This window comes from Harmonia axyridis, chromosome 6 (genome assembly GCF_914767665.1).
Source record: "Harmonia axyridis chromosome 6, icHarAxyr1.1, whole genome shotgun sequence".
NCBI classification, from domain to species: domain Eukaryota; kingdom Metazoa; phylum Arthropoda; class Insecta; order Coleoptera; family Coccinellidae; genus Harmonia; species Harmonia axyridis.
In genome coordinates, this window is record NC_059506.1 from 36,186,714 (window position 1) to 36,206,771 (window position 20,058).

A 20,058-nucleotide genomic window follows, 5' to 3' on the forward strand; every position below is an offset into this window, starting at 1 on the left:
GTTACAATTGTTAAAATTAAATCCCTTCACATCGATGACACTCATGACAGAATCTGAAAAAGACTGCCATTGGGTAACTAAGCTCTTACTCGCTCTAGACGAAATTGTTCGCAGTTCTTGAGATTGTTTTGTAACACATAACGGTGATTTTCAACAGGTCAAATGGAGATTTATAGAAAGATTGGTAAAATTAAGTCCCTTCACATCGATGACACTTATGACAAGATCTGAAAAGAGTGCCATTTGGTACCAAAGCTCTTACTTGCTCTAGAAAAATTATTTTTACTTCTTCATATCGTTTTATAACACATACAATTGGTAAAGTTAAATCCCTTCACATCGATGACACTTATGACAAAATCTGAAAACAACTGCCATTGGGTACCAAAGCTCTTAATTGCTCTAGAAAAAATTGTTTGCAGTTCTTGAGATCGTTTTGTAACACATATCGGTGATTTTTAACTGGTCAAATGAAGATTCATGAAAATATTGGTAATATTGAATCCCTTCACATCGATGACACTTATGACAAAACGACTGCCATTGGGTAACAAAGCTCTTACACGCTCTAGAAAAATTGTTCATACTTCTTATGATCGTTTTAGAAAACATTATGGTGTTACAATTGGTAAAATTAAATCAAATGCCTCACATCGATGACACTTATGGCAGGATCTGAAAATGACTGCCATTACTTGCTCTAGATTCTAGAATATTAGTTCATATTTCTTGAGATCGTTTTGTTATACAGAACGGTAATTTTCAACTAGTCTTAATGGAAATTTATGGAAGGAAAGGTAATATTACATCCCTTCACATCGATGACACTTATGATAGGACCAGAAAACGACACCGGCGATTAAGGACATAGTAATTTTGTGACAGTGCGTTTACTTGCACGCGAAGAATCGTCCATTCTTTTTGTGATCGTTCTGTGGAACAGTCCGGTGATTGACAACTGGTCAACTCTTGTCTTGATGTATAGAAAGTTTGTTACGATTGGTGAAATCAAATACCTTCACATCACTGACACTTATGACAGGATACGAAGGCGATGCGAATTTCAGGGTAGGGTTTTCATTTTCTTTATGAAATGCCTTTTTAAATGCCTATCATTAATTCGCTTATGGGGTCATCTACTACTCAAATTAATCGGAAAAGAATTGTAGAAGTTGAGGGTATTACAAAGATGTGCGGACACACAGACCAACAGAAGGATACAAAACCAGGGTTGTTCATTATGGCCTGAAATGCATTTTGCAAACGAAGATAAAAGATTATTTCACACCATTCAACTGGTAGATACTCTAAATGCTAATAGTCTCTATACAGCATCAAATATAACCTGCGGTATCATTACCAAAATCAAATTTCAAGCCATACTCCCGAGGCCCGCAAATGCAACAGCTAAAAGCCACAAAACCATCCAATATTTCACCTAATGGAACCCGCTATTTCCAACCCCTCCAAAAAATAACACCGAATCAAAATTACTTCATTCAAACTCGCAGATATCGGCCTATACATAACACTTGACGATGTAAAACCCACTGAACTTCTACATTAGTGAGTGCCCTCTCTACCCAGGTTGTAATCGATACAAACCGAGTATCACATCCACGATATTAATTTACCCATAAAATTATTCGATTCCCGTAATTAAATTTAATCATTAACAATGGTTAATCGCATTGGCGGTTCAGCATCGAACACCCAGAGGGAATTTCGACTTTTCAACACCGCGCTCCTACCGCCAGGGTGCGTGTTCGCAAAACCACCGCAAACAGAAATGAAAGCTTATTTTCTGTGGTCCAAACAGGTGAAAATAACACATCTTCGTCTGTGGTTCAGACCATAGAAATGGACCTTGTACTTGAATTCTATGGTTCCTAGCATAGAGATGGAATAGTATGTTACTCTATGGCGCAGATATAAGATTCACTTACTCTTTAATGTCAATTAAATCTATAAGGATTAATATTTCGATTGGCACTGAATCTATGGCCTATTCATGCTCAATTTTTGATCATTTATAATAATCATTCATTCCCATACCAGGTAAAAGATTGTTATGAACATTTGATACCCCTGAGTTGACAATCGTGACTATCTGTCAGTTTGCATCGATTTCTTGTCTGTAACGTCTACATCATAGAGTAATATCTAAACATAGATAGAGGGAGTATATGGAATTTTCACATGTCCCCAACATGGTTAGATTACGTTGTCGGATTGTGATATATTTTCAAATCCACAATATCGTTATGAATGTATATTATATTGAATGAAATATATTTATTTGTGTGATTCCCGATTAAATATGCAGATTTGAATATTTGGAATCCGATATTTTTCCCAATTTTCGAATTCATAATAAACAGAATATTTATTATTTTCTGTATCTACCTGCAGAAATCCAAGGTTTGGCAACTTTTGCTCTCCTAGTGTCATCGGTTGTTTCACATCGTTTGGCGCGCTTGAAGTTTGTTTTCTGAATTTCTGATATATTAAGGTATTTATTTCAATATATTTTGAGTTAATATGAAACGTTGATTCACTATGGAATATAAGAAGTGCGTTCTTTGTGGAGAAACTCGCGAATTGAGTGATATATCGTATCACTGATGTTTTCATTTCCGCGCGCTCCTTGTCAAATTTTAGAGTTCATGTTGGGGACAAAATTTGCTTTCTGAAAATGACATAAGCTCCCTCTCTCTATGTTTATTACTCTGAGGTCTACATGTAAACCCATTTTCGACGATTACGTTGAATCCTGTATTATTTTCGTTAATACACAGCAATTGAATACAAAATCACGTTTCAATAGACATTTTACTACTATATGTCTCATTTCAAAGAAAACTGAGAACCAGGATTATCATAGGTAAGTATATAAATAAGGTTATAATTAAGATAAAAATTCTATGGTTCAACAAGAGCGATATGGTCATAGACAAATTCTCTATGGATATGGTGAACTATTCCAAGTAGTCCTCTTTATTAAGTGGAGCGATTCCACCATTTCTTCATATGCTGCCTGTCAGTTTCAATTCCAAAAACCTGATTGAAAATTCACAAACCTGTTACATAACAGGCCTACCATATTATGCATAATTCGTCAAACCGCAAAACGAATTGCTTTGCGGTCTGCATATTTAATACTACAATAATTGGCATGACAAATCGATAAAATTCAGTTTAAATTACGATTGCCATTATTTGTATGGTGCTAAAATAATAGAACATCGTCAATACGTGCTCAGTGAAACGGTCGCATCTATCAAAATGTATTTGATCCATATTTTCGTAATGAAACTATGAAAAATACTGATAACATTATTTGTATAGCATAATACGTCTGAGTTTTTATGAACTTTAATCAGTGAAACTCATTTCACAACATAATTATAAAATTTCATCGAGTATCTATTGATCTATCTCCCTAAAAAGTGTTTTTTTCTTGTTAAAATCCTAAACTTTCATTACTAGCTATAATAAACCAAATTTACTTATCGAAAATACATAATATTGTACTTTAACACCTAATAATGAACTATATTATTTTTGAGTCCTGCCCTGAACACTAAATAGTTCAACTAGCCACCGCCAGGTGCACTAAGATGAAAACCACAGAATACAAAATTTATTAGAAGTGCGCCTCTCAACTTCGTCTTAAACCGGCTTCATTTCTATGAACCGTATTGGTCTCTATGAACGGTATGAAATTCTTTGTCAAGAGCAATATAAGATAGGATAAAATGGAAATAAAATATGCTATTGCGTTCTAATCATTCAATATAATGAAGAAACGTGTAAAGTTACATGTTACCCATCTAAATATTGTGAATGATTCAAATTCAGAAAACATTTCTGACATTTCGCTGCAGAAACCAATTCCCCCTAAATAACCGAAGGGTCAATGCCAACATTCAAAGAATAATTCCTATAATTGCCAGCCCTGCTCAAAGCTTTCGTGAATTCCTGTACGTTAGGGTAGAACGTTGTTGGCACACTGTGTATCGATGGGGGATACCTGAAAACCACGAAAAAATACAATATCCCTGAAGTAAACTTAGAAATAGTTTCCTTACCTTCCATAATCACTAGAAGTTGTTCTGTAAAAGGGGTTTATGGGAGGAGATCGTTGAATTCCATACCCATAGAACCAAGAAGGGTACTCGAATCTTTTCGGAAGGTTACACGTTCGATAGAAATCAGAAGTTTTCTGAAGAGGTTGTTCAGATTCTGAACAGTACATTTTGAACGTCTCAGACCCAGTTCCGCTGTTCTCTACAAATCTCAAAAAACAAAATGATACGTAATCTATAAAAAATTACCATGGAAACCAATAGTTTGACATGTTTGATTCCTTCAAATGCATAGAACTAATTTGATGCAGCAATTTTCATTTATTATCGAAATTCCTGAAAAACTGAACGACAGAATTTCCATTACAACAGTATAATTCTTCTGATTACCATTTAGCAAGTATAATTAAATAATTTCAGGACAGCGCCTCCTTCTGAGGAAAAGATGAAACATATTGGTTAATCAATTTATATAATATAAAATCAATCAACGCACAGAAAAACGTCTAACTCTAACGTACCAAATTAAAACAGAAATTCAGAATGAATTTAAACGCAATGCACCAATTCTCTTGACAAATGAAAGGATGAAAGAAAAAATCAGCCTTACTAATTTTCGATGACTCAAATTTAAAGGGAAATCTGATAGCTAACTCTGTGTTTAACCGAAATCCGTTCTGTTGGTAACAGTGCGGTACACAAAACAACGCCAGAAAGTGCTAGAAGAAAGGTTGAAAGATCGTACAATACGGAGGGTGGAAATTTCCTTTACAAAAAAATAATAATGCCGGTAAGGGTGGATAGTGTGCCTCCCCCACCGGCCAATTCCAAACAGCCGGGAATTGCCAAAACTTTGCTCTACAATGGTTCAAAATTTCAAGGGTTCCAAAAGTCCAAAGGCAGTTCTTACGAAGTGGAAGTGGTTTTGCAGGTTAGATTTTATATTAAGAGAAATTCATTGTTCTTAAGGGTTTCTTTCGAATATAATTATCTTTCTAAGATTTCAGCAATTTACACTTTTGAAATGAAATCAAAAGGGCTAGGTTACATTCTTGTCTGAATATGTCCCACTTTCACTTGTTGAGTAAAAGTGTATGACGTTCTGATTGTTTTGATGAATTTTAATGAAACTTGCATACCTTATTGATGAGTATAGGCTAGCGTAAAACAATGATCTTTGTCCACAATCCTAGTAATGATTTAAATTTACCTAAATTTTCAATTATTTTTGCCATTATATCTATTAGAGGAATTTTCATAATACATATTTCTAATTACTGAAATTACTACTTCTTTCAACAGCACGTTGACGAAGAAAATTCTTACCTTTGTGGTTACTTACAAATAAATGGACTAACAGACGAATATCCTACCTTAACCACTTTTTTCGATGGTGAAATCATAAGTCGAAAATATCCATTTCTAACCAGAAAATGGGATGCAGATGAAGATGTGGATAAAAAACATTGGGTAAGTAGTCAACTATATCTTCTAGAAAAAATATTCAGTCATTTCTTCTTTTTTTACAGAGTAAATTTTCATCCTTCGCACAATTTTCGAAGACCTTCAACTCAGATACTTTCGATTATAAAGCTTTAGCAGATACAGATTTCGTATTCATGAGATGGAAGGAGCATTTTCTTGTGCCAGATCATACTATTAAGGATATTAGCGGTGCTTCTTTTGCTGGATTTTACTACATTTGTTTCCAAAAATCTACGGCTACAATTGAAGGCTATTATTACCATAGGAGTTCGGAATGGTAAAAATTTCGTTTATTTCTTGGTGTACCCTTTTCTTATTAGATTTTTTTACAGGTATCAATCCTTGAACTTAACACATGTGCCTGAAAACAGTATACAAATCTATGAATTCAGGTGAACAATCCAAGAAAAACCCCTTTACTCTGTTACAAACCTATGAAATAACCGAAGGCAACTATTTCGAGGTATTTTAGATGTTACTACGATTTTCTGTTTTCCCTGTCACTACATCTATCTACGTTAGAATAGTTCGAACACAAAATTACGTCAAAACTGTTAGGAAAAGAGGGTGTAACAGAATAAAAAAAATAATTTCTATCCTCTTGCCAAACCACATCTAGAAAGATGAGTTGTTCACCTTTTCAACGCGCTAGTTTTTCAAATTATTTTACTGAAATTCGTCATTCAAAATATATAAGAATTTTAAAATATTATTTTGATTGAAAATTCAGGATTTTTTGTTGATAATGCTTAAAAGAATTTTATACGGGGATTTTGTTGCCCTTGATATTTTGAATACGGAAAACTATTTGAAAGTTGTTAATTGTTTTAATTTTACATTTTGTGACGAATAATTACTGTTATACTATCCTTGTGTGGTATTCAATTATGAATTTGTTATTTTCAATTTATCAACAGCTTTAATAGGAAGTTGAAAAGGTTTAGAATTTGAAAATTTTCTAACAATGCATACCATTGATGTTCTTGGTTGTGATACATTAAATAAGTAAAAAAAAATTACTAGCTTGAAATATTTAACCCTCTACAATTGTGAATTTAACATTTCTAAGGACTATTTCTGGCTCAGTATTAACCATATCAAGAAAAATAAGCAAACTTTGCACAATTGATTTTCTTTGAGAGTTAAAGAGCCCGATTTTAATTTTTATGCATGTTTTATTTTCTCCATTACTCATTGTAAATATTTATGTCTGTAATGTACTCTCAACTCCAAACTATTGTTATATATACAATTATTGTCTGGTTTTAAATTGATTTAATGCAAGAAATATAAAATTTTGGTTATGATCGATTGTATGCCTCAGTTTTAAAAACTTGTAATCTTTTTTTTAAAACTATCATGACAACATAAAATTTTCTTTGTCCAGAGTAATTGTTATGTATATTGTGTACAAATTGCATATATTTTGAATTGTTTTCAATTCCCATTTTGGTTGAAATAAATTATTTTTCTTAAAATGACCCGTTCTTCAGTATAATCTCCTCTAAATTGTTATAAGCACCAAAAGGTTATTCCAGAGTATGAAAATATGTTGTTCCAATCATCGGAGCTGTCGCTTGTAAAACTGCTGCCCTAACAGAAGTCAATTTCGCAAAATGAAGAAAATTGGATAATAAGGGAGATGCAAAAACTGCAAGCAGCTCTCTGAAAAATGTTAATAAATTTTATCTATTGGGTTAATTTGTATGAATATTTCTGTGAAAGAAGGTAATGCTCTATATCTTCACAAATTTAAAGCACAATGTTTTTGCGAAATTGGGAATATGTCAATTTTTGAGCTGGATATCTTAGTTCACACTTCTTCTAGTAATTACCTGATGAGAAGTCGGTGTTAAGAATCGAGATATCCTCATGATACCAAATTTTGAATCAGACCTGGCCATAAACTCTCCCATTAAAATTTTCCTTTTTTTTTGACTCAATGATGCCATCTAGGAAGAGTAGCTCAAACTCGGTAATGGTGAGGAGGAATACATCACAGGATTCTTCAAGTATTAGGCTGCGGCAATAATCAGTTCAGTTAAATGCGGATAGATGACACCTACTGATTTAAATTTTTTATTTTTTTCGAAAAACTGGTATAATTCGAGTATCACCAGTTCTGTATTAGGGCTTGATAATAGTTTATGCGTTGTTTGATGGGTTTTAGTTCGTTGATGCTAAATAACGCTTCATTTTTCAGTAGAAAAACATTTCCACATACTTTCCGGTGAAATTATAAATATCTCAGTTTTGAGCTGTGTGTTTTGAAATTGCGAACAACCCTGAAAATAGAGTTACTTAATGAACCCATATACGTATCAAGACGCTATTCTTCGGAGATGACACCACCGAGTCCTGGAAAAACAATCCTTTTGGGAAAATTTTACTAGGAGATTTTGCTGCCGGATCTGCTTCAAAATTTGATATAATGGAGAAATCTCGAAGCTTAATACCGGTTCGCAATAAGATAATTCCTAGGAGGACTGTGAACCGAGATATCGAGCGTTTTGTCGGATTTTTTTAAGAAATAAATTGGCTACGGAGGACATTCAAAATATGGTTACATGGAGAATTTTCGATTCAGAATACTAACCTACCATCGGTTTCTTCCTAACACACCCCAAAGCTGAGATGTAGGGAATTTTTTAGAAAAAAAGTGCTTCAAATGTGTATACAAATTTTTCTGATCGGAATTGACGCTTAATTCGGAATCTACATCCCCGAAACCCTTTAAATACACCATAAAAAGTTCAAATTCAAAAGACTATAACCTTGGACAAATTTTGAAAAAAAAATTTTTTGGCATGAAAATTTAATATAAGAAGCACTCGACCACTGCAAAAACAAATCTGCAATCGGTTCACCTCTAGAAGGTCTCAATTTCGAGATATTTCGAGTTTTATTGAATCATTTTCAAGAGGGTTTAGTCTGCCCTCTGGTGGCATAAATTTGAAACTTGTAATATTAATATCATTGTTTAAGGAGAACTCCTTAAACAATGATTTTATGATAGTTTTAGAGGGTTTCAGGGTCGTAGATTCCGAATTAGGCATCGATTTTTACCAGAAAAAATTTTCTACACCTTAAAAGCACAGTTTACACACAACTGTTGTAGGGCATCATTTTTCCTATTTTACAAGCCTCTGATTTATGCCACCAGAGGGCAGACCAGACCAAACCTCCTTCAAATTTTCCCACAAAACTCGAAATAACTCAATTTTCGGAACTTCTAGGGAGGAACCCATTGCGAATAGGAATCCAGCTTAAAAACTCTTCATATCAAATATTGAAGTCGATCTGAATCAAATTTTTTTTTGCGAAAAAATCGTCAGATTCAATTCAAACATATTTTATTACAGTTTTAGTGGGTTTCGAATTCGTAGATTTCAAATCAAGCATTGATTCCACGCAGAAAAAAGGTCTACATATTTAAAGCACAATTTTTCTATAAAATTCTCAATATCTCAGTTTTAGGGTATGTAAGTAAAAAACCGACTGCAGATAGATAGATATTCAGCATGGAAGTTTTCTCATTCTATCAAATTTTGGAAGGTGATCCGATGCCAAATTTTTATTTTCGCAAAAACCCACAATTAAAGCACTATTGCTCTACAAACTTCGCAATATTTCAGCTTCGAAGTGTGTTAGGAATGGAGTTAGTATTCAGAATCGAAAATTCTCCGTAACCATTTTTTTTTTCAAAAAATTCCAAAAAACGCTGAATATCTTGGTTCTTTTAGGAATTACTCGATTGCAAATTGGTATTAGGCATCGAGAGTTCCTTTTGATATTAAATTTTGAAGCAAATCTAGCTCTAAGTTAACTTTTCAAAATCGTAAATTTTTCTCATAGACCTATAATAACATTATAGGTCTATGGTTGTGGGGCAACAATCGAATGGCCATCTGTCCACATCTAACTGAACTAATGCTTCCTGCGGCCCACCTCGTATAGAATCCTGTATTCTTACTTCCTCTCCATAATCTTGTTTGAGCTATTCTTCGCAGATGACACCACCGAGTCCTAGAAAAAAATCCTTTTAGGAAAATTTTGCGTCTGGATCTGCTTCAAAATTTGATATAATGAGGAAATCTCGATGTTTAATACCGGTTTACAACCAGATGATTCCTAGGAGCACCGAGATATCGATCGTTTTTTCGGATTTTTTTGAAAAAAAATTGGCTACATAGGACATTCAAACAATACACATTTTTTTAAATTGGCGACGTTTCGACCCTTTTTTGGATCTTCTTCAGGGCTGCAGGAATATGGATTTCTTAATCTCCAAGATCGAAAAAAATGTCCTGAAGCCATGAAAATATACCCCCAACTAAACAGCAAGGACAAGACTTATCAGATATGGAAATATGGATTAAGTTTCATTGGTGCGAATAATTTCCCAACATACTCAGAAAATTTCCAAAAAAAATACAAAAACCTCGAAATTAATGCCGTTAAGACAAAAACTGACTGGAGATTCTTATTCAGCATGACCATTGCGTTTATTAATAAATTTTAAGGCTACAAATTTTCTTCACTTGGATACAATTTTTTTTTATAACAATTGAATATTCTCACTTTTTATGTGCACTGCTGTATAACTCCATTTTGAAAAACTGTCAAAAAGCCTGATAAAGATTAGAGGAATAGTAAACAAAAGTATCCAAAAATCACTTTTATTCGAAGTGGTACTGAAAAAATACAGCTCAAATAATAATTTACCACATTGTTAATTCAAGCTGTGAAAATATCAAACTCCTTGTTTTGGGTGTAATATATACATGAATTTTTGTGTTATTGCTAAATATGTTACAGAAATTATAATCAGATGCTTATGATTAAAATAAATACTGACTAACAAGCATTATAAAAAAAAAATGGATAAAATGCTTCGATAATAATTTACATGATATATTTACAAGAGATGGACGGTTAAAAACTGCCATTGAAAAAAAAAAGAATTAAGTCAATTCTAAGTTAAAAAGTTTCAAAGGACGGTATCAGTGTCGAAAATATAACAAAAGCAAATCCAGAAAAGTACATCAATTTTAACATCGAATATGTTACCGCCCAATAAAAAATTAAGATACAGTCAGATTCACATTTAATTTTCTTTACTCTCCTACAAAAATCCTTGGTTTAAACTTGGGGACAAAAAGTCCGAGATATTTTATCACACTTTGTTTTAAATTCGCGAAAACATCAGGATATAGTACATGAGTTCCGGGGCACACAACTAGTTCTACTAGAATCCGAACCAGGCGAGGTAGGGGTGCTGACAAACTTTATCTTTTTTCCGTTACCCTTTCTTGTACTATGGGTATACTTTAGCTGAGTCGAAATGTTTGTCAGGGAGTAAGATTTCAAATGGGACTTAACACATGTTGGTAACGGCAACTGCTCAATGCTGTAGACCGTTGTACGAGCAACAATGGCACGACAACATAGCTCCTGCAGACTGAGAACTGAAATGATAACAAAAATTAATTGAACAAAGGCATTTCATCCAAATAATGATAAAATAATCTCAAACCACACCAATGTAAATATTCCAGTGAATAATATTTAAAATAAGAACAATAAAATAAACATTTAAAACAGATTAGCATACTGAGATAAACAAAATAATTTATGCTCCTCATCAATAATCTCTGAAATGACATTTGAAATAAGAATCATAAAATAAATATTTAAAACAGATCTACATAATAAGATAAACAAAATAATCTATGATTGAGTTGAAAGTCAAGTATTTATAAGAGGCATAAATTTCTCAGAACTAACCTTTATTAGACCTCCACAATCTCTCCATTCCGTTCCTCTGCAATGCCATCCTTGACAGCTCGCAGAAACTTTCATGGATGTTAAAATTACAGAGAGGAGATACCTCAAAAAAGGCCATACTGTGTTTACTAGCATATATTCGGGCATCTCTTTCTCCAACTTTTCGTTTGAAAGCTAAATGTAGACGGTTGCCCACTAAAACTTTAGGAACCCCTGGGGCATGCTTAAATAATAAATAACAATTAGAAACACTACAAGTTTATATCAATTTACAACTTACCTCATCTACTTCTTTCAGCCATCTGTCAAGGCCATCAAAAGACCATCTGTTAGTAATGTCATATACTAATAAAACTCCTTGGGCACCTCTGGAATATGAGCGAATGATTGTACAAAAACGCCCTTGTCCTGAAGTGTCCCAAAGTTGTAATTTGACTCTCTTCCCATCGAGCAATATAGTAGTGGTTTTATAAGCTAAAAAGAAATAATACATAAACTTAGAGGATTGTTTAAAAAGAATTATTACTATAGTATCAGTGATTTCCTAGTTTATTGAATGAAAGAATAATAAAATGGTACATACACCTACCGCTGTGGCCACAGAAGGGGGATTCTGAGGACCCATCATCTAGTTCAGAGAGTATTTCTTGCTTTCCAACATCAGAATCACCAACTAGCAAGAATTTCAACAAATAATCGTATTGTTTTTGGGGTGGCCTTCCAGAAGTATCCTCAGCCATAATAAGGGTATCAGGTCAATTTTAACCATAATAAACAGATGATGAATCGAGTATTACCCCACACAATACAAATATTTCCGAAAAACCATAGAAGAGATCCAGATTTTTTGTTATTTTTGTTTCAGTCGTTCTACTTAAAAATGCAAATACCTTTCATAATTTTATTTTTACCTGACAAGGTCGTTTGGCGATGAAAATAGAGTGTCTTTACGAAATATCGAAAATCTAAATGAGATTGTATTGATTTCACTTGGAAAAATTAACGGTTAAATTATTGAATCGTTGAAAAATTGCACAAAAACATTCGCATTTATGAATTATTTCTGGAAAATAAAGACTGACATAAACCACCTTCACAATATTGTCACTTTAGTTGTCATTTTTGACATTTTGTCTTGTCATATTTTATTTTTATCGAGGGTCCCCTGCTGAACATAGATTTTTCACAGTTCGGCCAACCGATAAAAATGTTTTCAGTTTATTTTTGTTTCTTTGTAGTTTGGCCTAAATTAAAAGATTCTCGTTTACAATTCACAAATACTTTCCTTCAAGGTGAAATTCCGAAGTTATCATACTTCGCCTATGGTCTAATGCAGGTTCGAAATGCTCTCTCCACAAAAATTCCGTCTAATTCTTTGGCAAATCCGTTGATTCTGCTACACGTGTAGATCAAAATCGTGCGGGAATATCTCAGTTTCACAAAGATTTCATGTGAGTTGAATATTAGTACCATAGAACACTAATATGGGTATGGTCCGAATATCACTTTAGTTGCTATGGTTAGTAAGTTGGTGGTCCGTATATATTAAATTCCTCAAAAACGGTGACTATTTCCTCAAACTTCGGTGAGTTGTCTGTCACCAGCGACCGTACTTTTATTCTAATTAGGTCATAGATCCAATATTATTGATATTAGGTTATGGGTTAGGTAACCACGCCCACTCCGGTTGGCAGCTGTCATTTGTATACTATTGTTTATTATGAATATTTTCTACGACATCTAACATTCAAAAACTTTTTCATTTTAATTATGAAATAAATACCACTCACAGCCATTGAGAAAAATTAGTTGTTTACAAATTAAAAGAGATCAACCATTTATAACCTCCAAAATCTGTCAATGAAAAAAGTTGATCTGAAACAGAAAGTAGTTAAAAAAGTTGATCATTGACAAATGTCAAGCGGTTCGTAAATACGAAGCAGCTCACCACATTAAAAACTACTAGTAGCCGCTCTTAAATTCTCGGCAATATACGGACCATACTCTAATATTATGAATACGTATCAATTTTCAGGTCTCTAACCTTATTATTTAATTTTTTTCCAAATGTTCTATTTTCAAGTAGAATAGCTAATTTCTTTTGTTTAGACAATTTAATAAAAATACAATTTTATCAGTCATTGACTAGGGATTTGGTCTTAGAGATTTGGAGCGAAAGAAAACAAACGTAATAATAATGGAAAAATTTATTAACCATTGTAAAAACAAATATCCATACTTACCTAGAAAGAATACTTCTCCATCATTTTATGGTAGTCTACACACTACATGATTTTTAGGACTCTTAATTTTTATAAGCGCTCCCTATGTAGAACTAACGAAAGTCTAATCTACACAGAAAACGCTTATAATAGCTTTGTCACCGCATCAGTTCGAAACCAATTTGAAACAGAACAGTTTCAAACTAGTTCCAAATGTTGCATAGACAAAACCAGAAACAAGAGCACCAAATCAAGTCATAGAAGACTCTACAAATCCTGAAATGTTCACGCTCAAACTGTTTCAAACATTAGCTTGATCGAAAATAAGCAGTTCTTTGAACAATTTTTTTTCATCAGTCCCCAAAATTTTTTTTTTTTTCAAAATTTGAAATCGAATGATTTTGATCTGAATTCATTTTCATTTTACCAAGAGTGTAGTTTTGGTTGAGGCAGCAACTTTAACTCCAAACTTGACAGCAATTAGGTCCGAGCAATATTCCATTCAGGTTGCGCCAAGCTTCATTTGAAAAGATATTTCAATAAATGAATGAATGAATATCCATATAATCATTATACCGAATGCAGTTGATATAAATGACAATAATCAAAGAGGTTCAACCGTTTACTTTTACTAAGATCATTTCAATGTAACATTGTGGTTAAAAAGAATCGAAGAGTGAGTTATTTACAAGGTGATGCTATTAAACAGTAGTAACTATTATTTAACATTAAATAACAGTTTCTGTTATTGAATAGTAGTAACTGTTATTTAACAATAAATAACAGTTTCTGTTATTAAATAATAGTAACTGTTATTTAACAATAAATAACAGTTTCTGTTATTAAATAGTAGTAACTGTTATTTAACAATAAATAACAGTTGCTGTTATTAAATAGTAGTAACTGTTATTTAACAATAAATAACAGTTACTACTGTTTAATAGCATCACCTTGTAAATAACTCTTTGATTCTTTTTAAAAATGTTATTTTAAACGATGTTTCTATATAGTTATTTTTACTCAAAATTGATGTCATCGTATATTCGACCAATCCCGTTCAATTCTCACCACATGATTGAAATATTCGAATTTTTAGAACCTTCCGAATATTATATTTGATTTTTCAAATTTATGGATTTCATTATTGAAAGTTAAATCGGTGAAGATGTTAATGACTAGGAAAATATGTTTTTCGTACTATCGAATACATTTTCATCTCTTTTAGTCAACAAAAGCGTGATAATGAAAGATGTTAAGCCTTAAGCCGATCAACCGACTTCTCTTATAACCCCGAACTCGTCTTTGCAGTGCTGTTCCCTATCGACAGATACTACTATCAAGTTTCGGCAACAATTCAAACGAGCTCAACGCAACCCGAATCAAATATTGCTCCTTCGGCCGCGGCAGAGGATCCCCCGAAAAACTACGGCAGGGCTGCGCTGCTACTCTGCACGGGTGTTAAAACTGCCAACACTCGGCTCTAACTCTGCCACCAACCACGCACCGCTCTCTGAACTGCGCCAAATCGCCAATAAACTGCATTTACTCAGCATTAACTGCACCATTCTCTCTGCGCCTGCTGTTTACAATAATTCAGTTAGTAAACTGGCGTATGCAACAATTAAAAATAGATTCAAGTCCATCGAATAGATGCGGAAAAGGAGGCTCCGGTGATCGATACTTTCCCAAAGTTCGACTGAATGCAATTTAAAGTTGAAATGAATTTCATTGATAAGATCGATGACCCGAGCCTCCCCAAGCATCAAATATTACCAGTAACGTCAAGTAGAGGACGTTCTCGGGGAATCATAGATTCCGAAAAATTTATCTGCAGAATGATAGAACACCAATCGAAAGGAAGATTTATGGAATCAAATAATATACATTTTTCACAATACTTAAATGTCAGTCAATTAAATGTTCTAAATGGAGAATGTTACCTAAAAGGTGGCTTAGGAAGTGGAACCCAAATTCCAAAGAAATCAGAAGAAAATGCTTCAACTTTAAGAAATAAATACACAATGAAACAGATTCTAGGTTACAGTCATAGGTTACAAATGAATTTCCAAAAGTTTCAGCAGATAATATCAAAATAAGTAGTAATTTTGTACCACCGAAACTTGGGGTGTTTTATTTTAAATCTAAATAATATACCTGATTTAAACAGCATACTGCCATTAAATCGTCAGCGTCAATCTGAAATGAGAAAATTCAATTAGAATCTATACAAACTACTCGATTTAATATATTTCTCACCTAAGACCTGGAGCGTGACCTCGATTTGCTAGCTGCTGGCCTCCTATCATTATCTCTGGACCTAGATCGAGATCTTCCTCTTGAACTTTTACTATCGGACCTAGAGCGACTCCGACTGACAGAACGGCGTCCACGTGACCTGGAACGACTTCTTCGTCCACGAGACCTACAATACAGGAAAATAGTATGAAGAAATTATTTTCCTAGAGCAAAAATGTATATTTACCTCCTACGTCCCCTGAATCTTCGATGAGGGGAAGTGGGCCTACCGTATCTGGCCATTTGAACTCTAAGTTCCCTTCCATCTAACATTCTTCCATCCATAGCATCTAATGCATCTTCGGCGTCCCTTTTGTCATAAAACCTAAAAGCACCAAATTAGGCTACCAACTTCTTACAATGACAAATAATATTAAGTACCTTACGAAAGCAAATCCTCTACTCTCCCTGGTGAATCTATCTCTAGGAATATAAATATCTCCTACTTCACCACACCTTTCGAAAACTCGACGTAAATCTTCCGGGGTTGTACGATATGTTAAATTATCTACTTTTAGGGAAACCATGCCATCGATTCGTGGCGGCGGTCTTCCGTAACTCATTTTGGAGTGAAAAGTTTTTTTTTCCACTATAATTAGATTATAAATTTCAACGACACGCTAATTCAGCTTCAACAGCAAAATGGCGCACAGGCTTGGCGTCCTTTTACTAAATTGTATAGAACTCACTAGACCATAGAAAAATAATAACTCTTTCGTGAGTTGACTGAACAAATGGCCTTATCACAAAAAAACGTAAAAAACGGAAAAATCACTTTCATTTCTGATTAAAAGCAATATTTCAACCATTTTACTGTAAATGGGGATATGATTCTAAAGTTTTCTGATGAAAGTTTGACTATTCTGTTCAAATTTTGTTTAACCAGTGAAAATAGAAAATCTCTTCTGACAAACCGGTATTTGTCAAATTTGAAAGTTTTAATATTCAAATCTGAAGGATATACATTTTAAAATGAAAATTATCTGATAAAATCTTAGGCACAAAATGGATAATTACGAACATTTCACTAATGAGGACGAGAAAGACCTAAATACCGGTTACTTCCTGAGATCAAAACGAAGAAAACTCGAGAATGATAAGGAAGATTCAAACAGTATCAAAAGTTCCCTTCCAGAGAGAAAACGAAAGAAGAAATCCCTAATTCTGGGCTTGCCAACCGAAGTCCTATGCCAAATATTGAAATTCGTATCGTTCCAAGACCTTGGTAAGTATATTTTTCAAATTTAGACGAAGCAAACTTCATGGTGGACGTTACCATATCAAATTTTTATAACAGGATACAATGTAAGACTCGTAAGTCGTAGATTCAAAGAAGTAGCTGAAGATTTGATGAGTGTCACCTTCAAACTGCTGGAAAAAAAAATTAAAAATTTACTGAAGTTCACTTTGGAAGCAGTTCAAGTGGCTGAAGGAGATTCAGAGATCAAATGCTACTGTCGCCTGATAAATATGTTGGAAATATTAAATTTTCAGGTGAGAACGTTTAGAACTGTGAAACCTAAATAGGAGATTCAAACTGAAATTTTCCTATATTGCAACTTTTTGTATTGTTGGTCCAATGATCCTGGCATCTACTGACATCTGCAGCTGTCTTGCTGACAGTCACAGAGGTTTTGATGTACCTACAGTAGCAGAAGAACTGGAGAATAACTATTCCACCTCTTCTAACCTAACCACTGTCTTCCCTCAGCAAGCTGTTGTCATGTCAACCATCTGGAGGTACGTCTACAACAACAGATACGACACCTACAAAAGCAGCATGTATGCCGGTATTTTGCTAGACACCTACGATCAATTCCTGAAGAAATTCGTGCACACCCCTGACCAGCTCTACACCCCTGTCCTGGGAAGAGATTACGTAGGTACTCGTCACGATACTCATCATAACCTCAACTGCAATCCAAACTTCAGGCCATGCCGTCAGAGGTCACTGCAATCATCCAGATGACCAAGTCCTTTTGCCTCCATTTCGAGAAGACAAACGAAGAAATTGCTAACAATAGCCTCATGGTGAGCGGATCCAAGATGCTGGACCTTTTGGATACAGCCTCCTTCGCCCAAAAGGACGTCATCCACGAAAAGGTAGATGGTGAAGTCTTCAAAGCAAGGGTAAGCAGCTCTTTATGTTTTTGTGGTTGTCAAGGATGTCTGTGATCGTTCTGCATATTTTCGGTGCTCCGCGTTTTTCTATGACACTATACACATCATTTATATCTATGCTTTTTCACACAGAAGATATCGATGACTTCTTCTTCACTCCTGTCAAATCCCATTTTTGGCCTAGTATCAATCAACAGCAGAAAACAATATAATGACATCCTTGGCTACCACGTTCCTAACCTTAATAAACGTTAATTGTTCTTCTTTTGCAATTTGAAGTACAACTATTTCTTCAATAACTCCTGGTTCGTGGTATTGAACGTACAGTCAGAGAAGCAGATGACGTGGAAGCAGCGTCAAAGGATGATGCACATGAGAATTAGGAGGATCTTGCTGGCGCACACGGAAATGTTCATGCAACAATATCAGTACGAGAGGGAGGCTATGCTGAGAAATTCAGGAGATGGATCGGTGAAGCTGAAACGTCCCAGTAATAATGTCTACACTGGATATGGAGACATTCAGGACAAGTTCTTCTACTACGGAGTCATGAACGATGGTTAGTGGTGTTTTGTTCTGTGGTTGTTCGCGCGCTGGTTTAGATCATAGATATTAATACATCTTCTTTTTTTTTTTGTTTTCGAGTCTACCGAAGGCAAAGGAAGTTCTATGGTGGCTTTTGGAAGGAAAAACGTTTATGATAATAGAATATCCAGAAATACCAAAATTTTCTTTTGTAGTACCTACTTAAATGAGATGTGCAATTTGAGTTTTTGAGTTGATGTCGGTTGAATCAACTTATAAGATTTGTAATATTAATATTCGAATGAAATATGTCGAAACTACGATTCTTCTGACAACAGTATATTCGCCATTTTAGTCTCAAAACTTTTCGTACCTCCCTAAATCTGAAATTCCTCTCCCTCCAAGGCCGTCTTATAATTTACCCCCAAAATAGAGTCTCATATCCTACTTTCCAATCCTCGAAGATACAATACTCCCCCGAAATAATTTACGATTCATCTGAATAAGTCCATTGTTCTCCAGATGCCGGTAATAGCGTCCTATTAAACAACCCCCTTCTCCATTTCCAGGGGCGTACTCACAAAAATTCCACCCCAACGACCTGACCAACGACGAAGACATAGAAGATCTACCGGAGGATGATCCGGTGGACTTGAGGGACGAGCACAGCGGCTCGGAAGACTCCAGCAGCCTGGTGGAGCCTTATTTGGGCACTCACGTCGACGTGAAGGTCTCTTGTCCTCTGTCTCACGCCCCCATGGCGTTCCTGGATGGTAAATACCCTCCGGAGACTGGGGAGAAGGTGCCGAAGATGTGCCGTCAGGAGAATGAGAAATTTTCGTTGAAACTCAAGTTTTTCTGTCCTGGTGCCAAGTATCCGCGCTTGCCAACTACTTATATATATAAATTCAAACATACTTGACTGATGACCTTTCGATTTTATTTATTTTATTTATTGTTTTATTCGTACCTGTTTTAAACTTTAACATTCAAATACATTTTAGGTATTTAGGTGTGGCGTTTTAGTGTTTGGTTTCGTTTTTTATAAGTAGGGATTGTTTTAGGTTAAGTAAGGTTAGGTGAGGGCGTTGCAGTGGAGCATCTTTCGAACTTTAAGGATGTTTAAGACCATACTTTTGATTTGTTTCAACTTAAATTGATGGAGACATATCTGGACAAGGTGTTCCTTTCTCTAAAGGTCTAAATATTACCTAAAAATCTTTTCTGCCATTAGTTAATGACTTGAAATTAAGGTCAAACGAATCCCTGCAGGGAAGCCCGCTAAACAACAAATAATCCCTACGTTTTAAAATGAGATTACACAGAAGATAAAAGAGATCGTTAACCTAAAACAGACGTGACCGTTGTTGCTTTTTTCATTGGAACTAATAACTGAGAATAACGGGCAAAGCTAACAGCTAACGAAGTTAGTATAGTATAATTCTGGAGGTCAGGTCGAAGTCACGAGCTCTTGCAACACCGTAAAACAGAGGGAAAATGTAGCTTGCTGAGCCGACTGTTTCGCCTCAGTTAGT

The 20,058-nt window shown here is 34.5% G+C and overlaps 5 protein-coding genes across 6 annotated transcripts; 2 read left to right on the plus strand and 3 right to left on the minus strand.

The window, feature by feature from the left end:
• Positions 1-3,777: 3,777 nt before the first annotated feature.
• LOC123682256 (UPF0691 protein C9orf116) lies at positions 3,778-4,329 on the minus strand. The gene is made up of 2 exons (XM_045620789.1): positions 4,092-4,329; positions 3,778-4,033 (listed from the first exon to the last, which is right to left on the minus strand). The coding sequence occupies exons 1-2, from the start codon at positions 4,256-4,258 to the stop codon at positions 3,901-3,903; spliced, it is 300 nt and encodes a 99-aa protein (XP_045476745.1). The 5' UTR covers positions 4,259-4,329; the 3' UTR covers positions 3,778-3,900.
• A 428-nt stretch (positions 4,330-4,757) lies between these two features.
• Positions 4,758-7,051, plus strand: LOC123682480 (glucose-induced degradation protein 4 homolog). The gene is made up of 4 exons (XM_045621111.1): positions 4,758-5,019; positions 5,391-5,558; positions 5,618-5,850; positions 5,906-7,051. The coding sequence occupies exons 1-4, from the start codon at positions 4,873-4,875 to the stop codon at positions 5,967-5,969; spliced, it is 612 nt and encodes a 203-aa protein (XP_045477067.1). The 5' UTR covers positions 4,758-4,872; the 3' UTR covers positions 5,970-7,051.
• A 3,187-nt stretch (positions 7,052-10,238) lies between these two features.
• LOC123682478 (ras-related protein Rab-40C) lies at positions 10,239-12,483 on the minus strand. Of its 2 annotated transcripts, none has more exons than XM_045621110.1 (4): positions 11,950-12,483; positions 11,641-11,834; positions 11,361-11,583; positions 10,239-11,041 (listed from the first exon to the last, which is right to left on the minus strand). In XM_045621110.1, the coding sequence occupies exons 1-4, from the start codon at positions 12,098-12,100 to the stop codon at positions 10,779-10,781; spliced, it is 831 nt and encodes a 276-aa protein (XP_045477066.1). In that variant the 5' UTR covers positions 12,101-12,483; the 3' UTR covers positions 10,239-10,778. The 2 variants fall into 2 exon arrangements, with proteins under 2 accessions (XP_045477066.1, XP_045477065.1); XM_045621109.1 differs by having other exon boundaries at positions 11,944-12,483.
• Positions 12,484-15,432: 2,949 nt separating this feature from the next.
• On the minus strand, positions 15,433-16,538 carry LOC123682404 (serine/arginine-rich splicing factor 2). Its single transcript, XM_045621003.1, has 4 exons — positions 16,259-16,538; positions 16,065-16,202; positions 15,839-16,004; positions 15,433-15,778 (listed from the first exon to the last, which is right to left on the minus strand). Exons 1-3 carry the CDS (start codon positions 16,438-16,440, stop codon positions 15,839-15,841), a joined length of 486 nt encoding a protein of 161 aa, XP_045476959.1. The 5' UTR covers positions 16,441-16,538; the 3' UTR covers positions 15,433-15,778.
• Positions 16,539-16,795: 257 nt separating this feature from the next.
• On the plus strand, positions 16,796-19,534 carry LOC123683237. The gene is made up of 6 exons (XM_045622147.1): positions 16,796-17,102; positions 17,175-17,371; positions 17,589-17,756; positions 17,810-18,007; positions 18,278-18,557; positions 19,093-19,534. The coding sequence occupies exons 1-6, from the start codon at positions 16,883-16,885 to the stop codon at positions 19,443-19,445; spliced, it is 1,416 nt and encodes a 471-aa protein (XP_045478103.1). The 5' UTR covers positions 16,796-16,882; the 3' UTR covers positions 19,446-19,534.
• Positions 19,535-20,058: the final 524 nt, after the last annotated feature.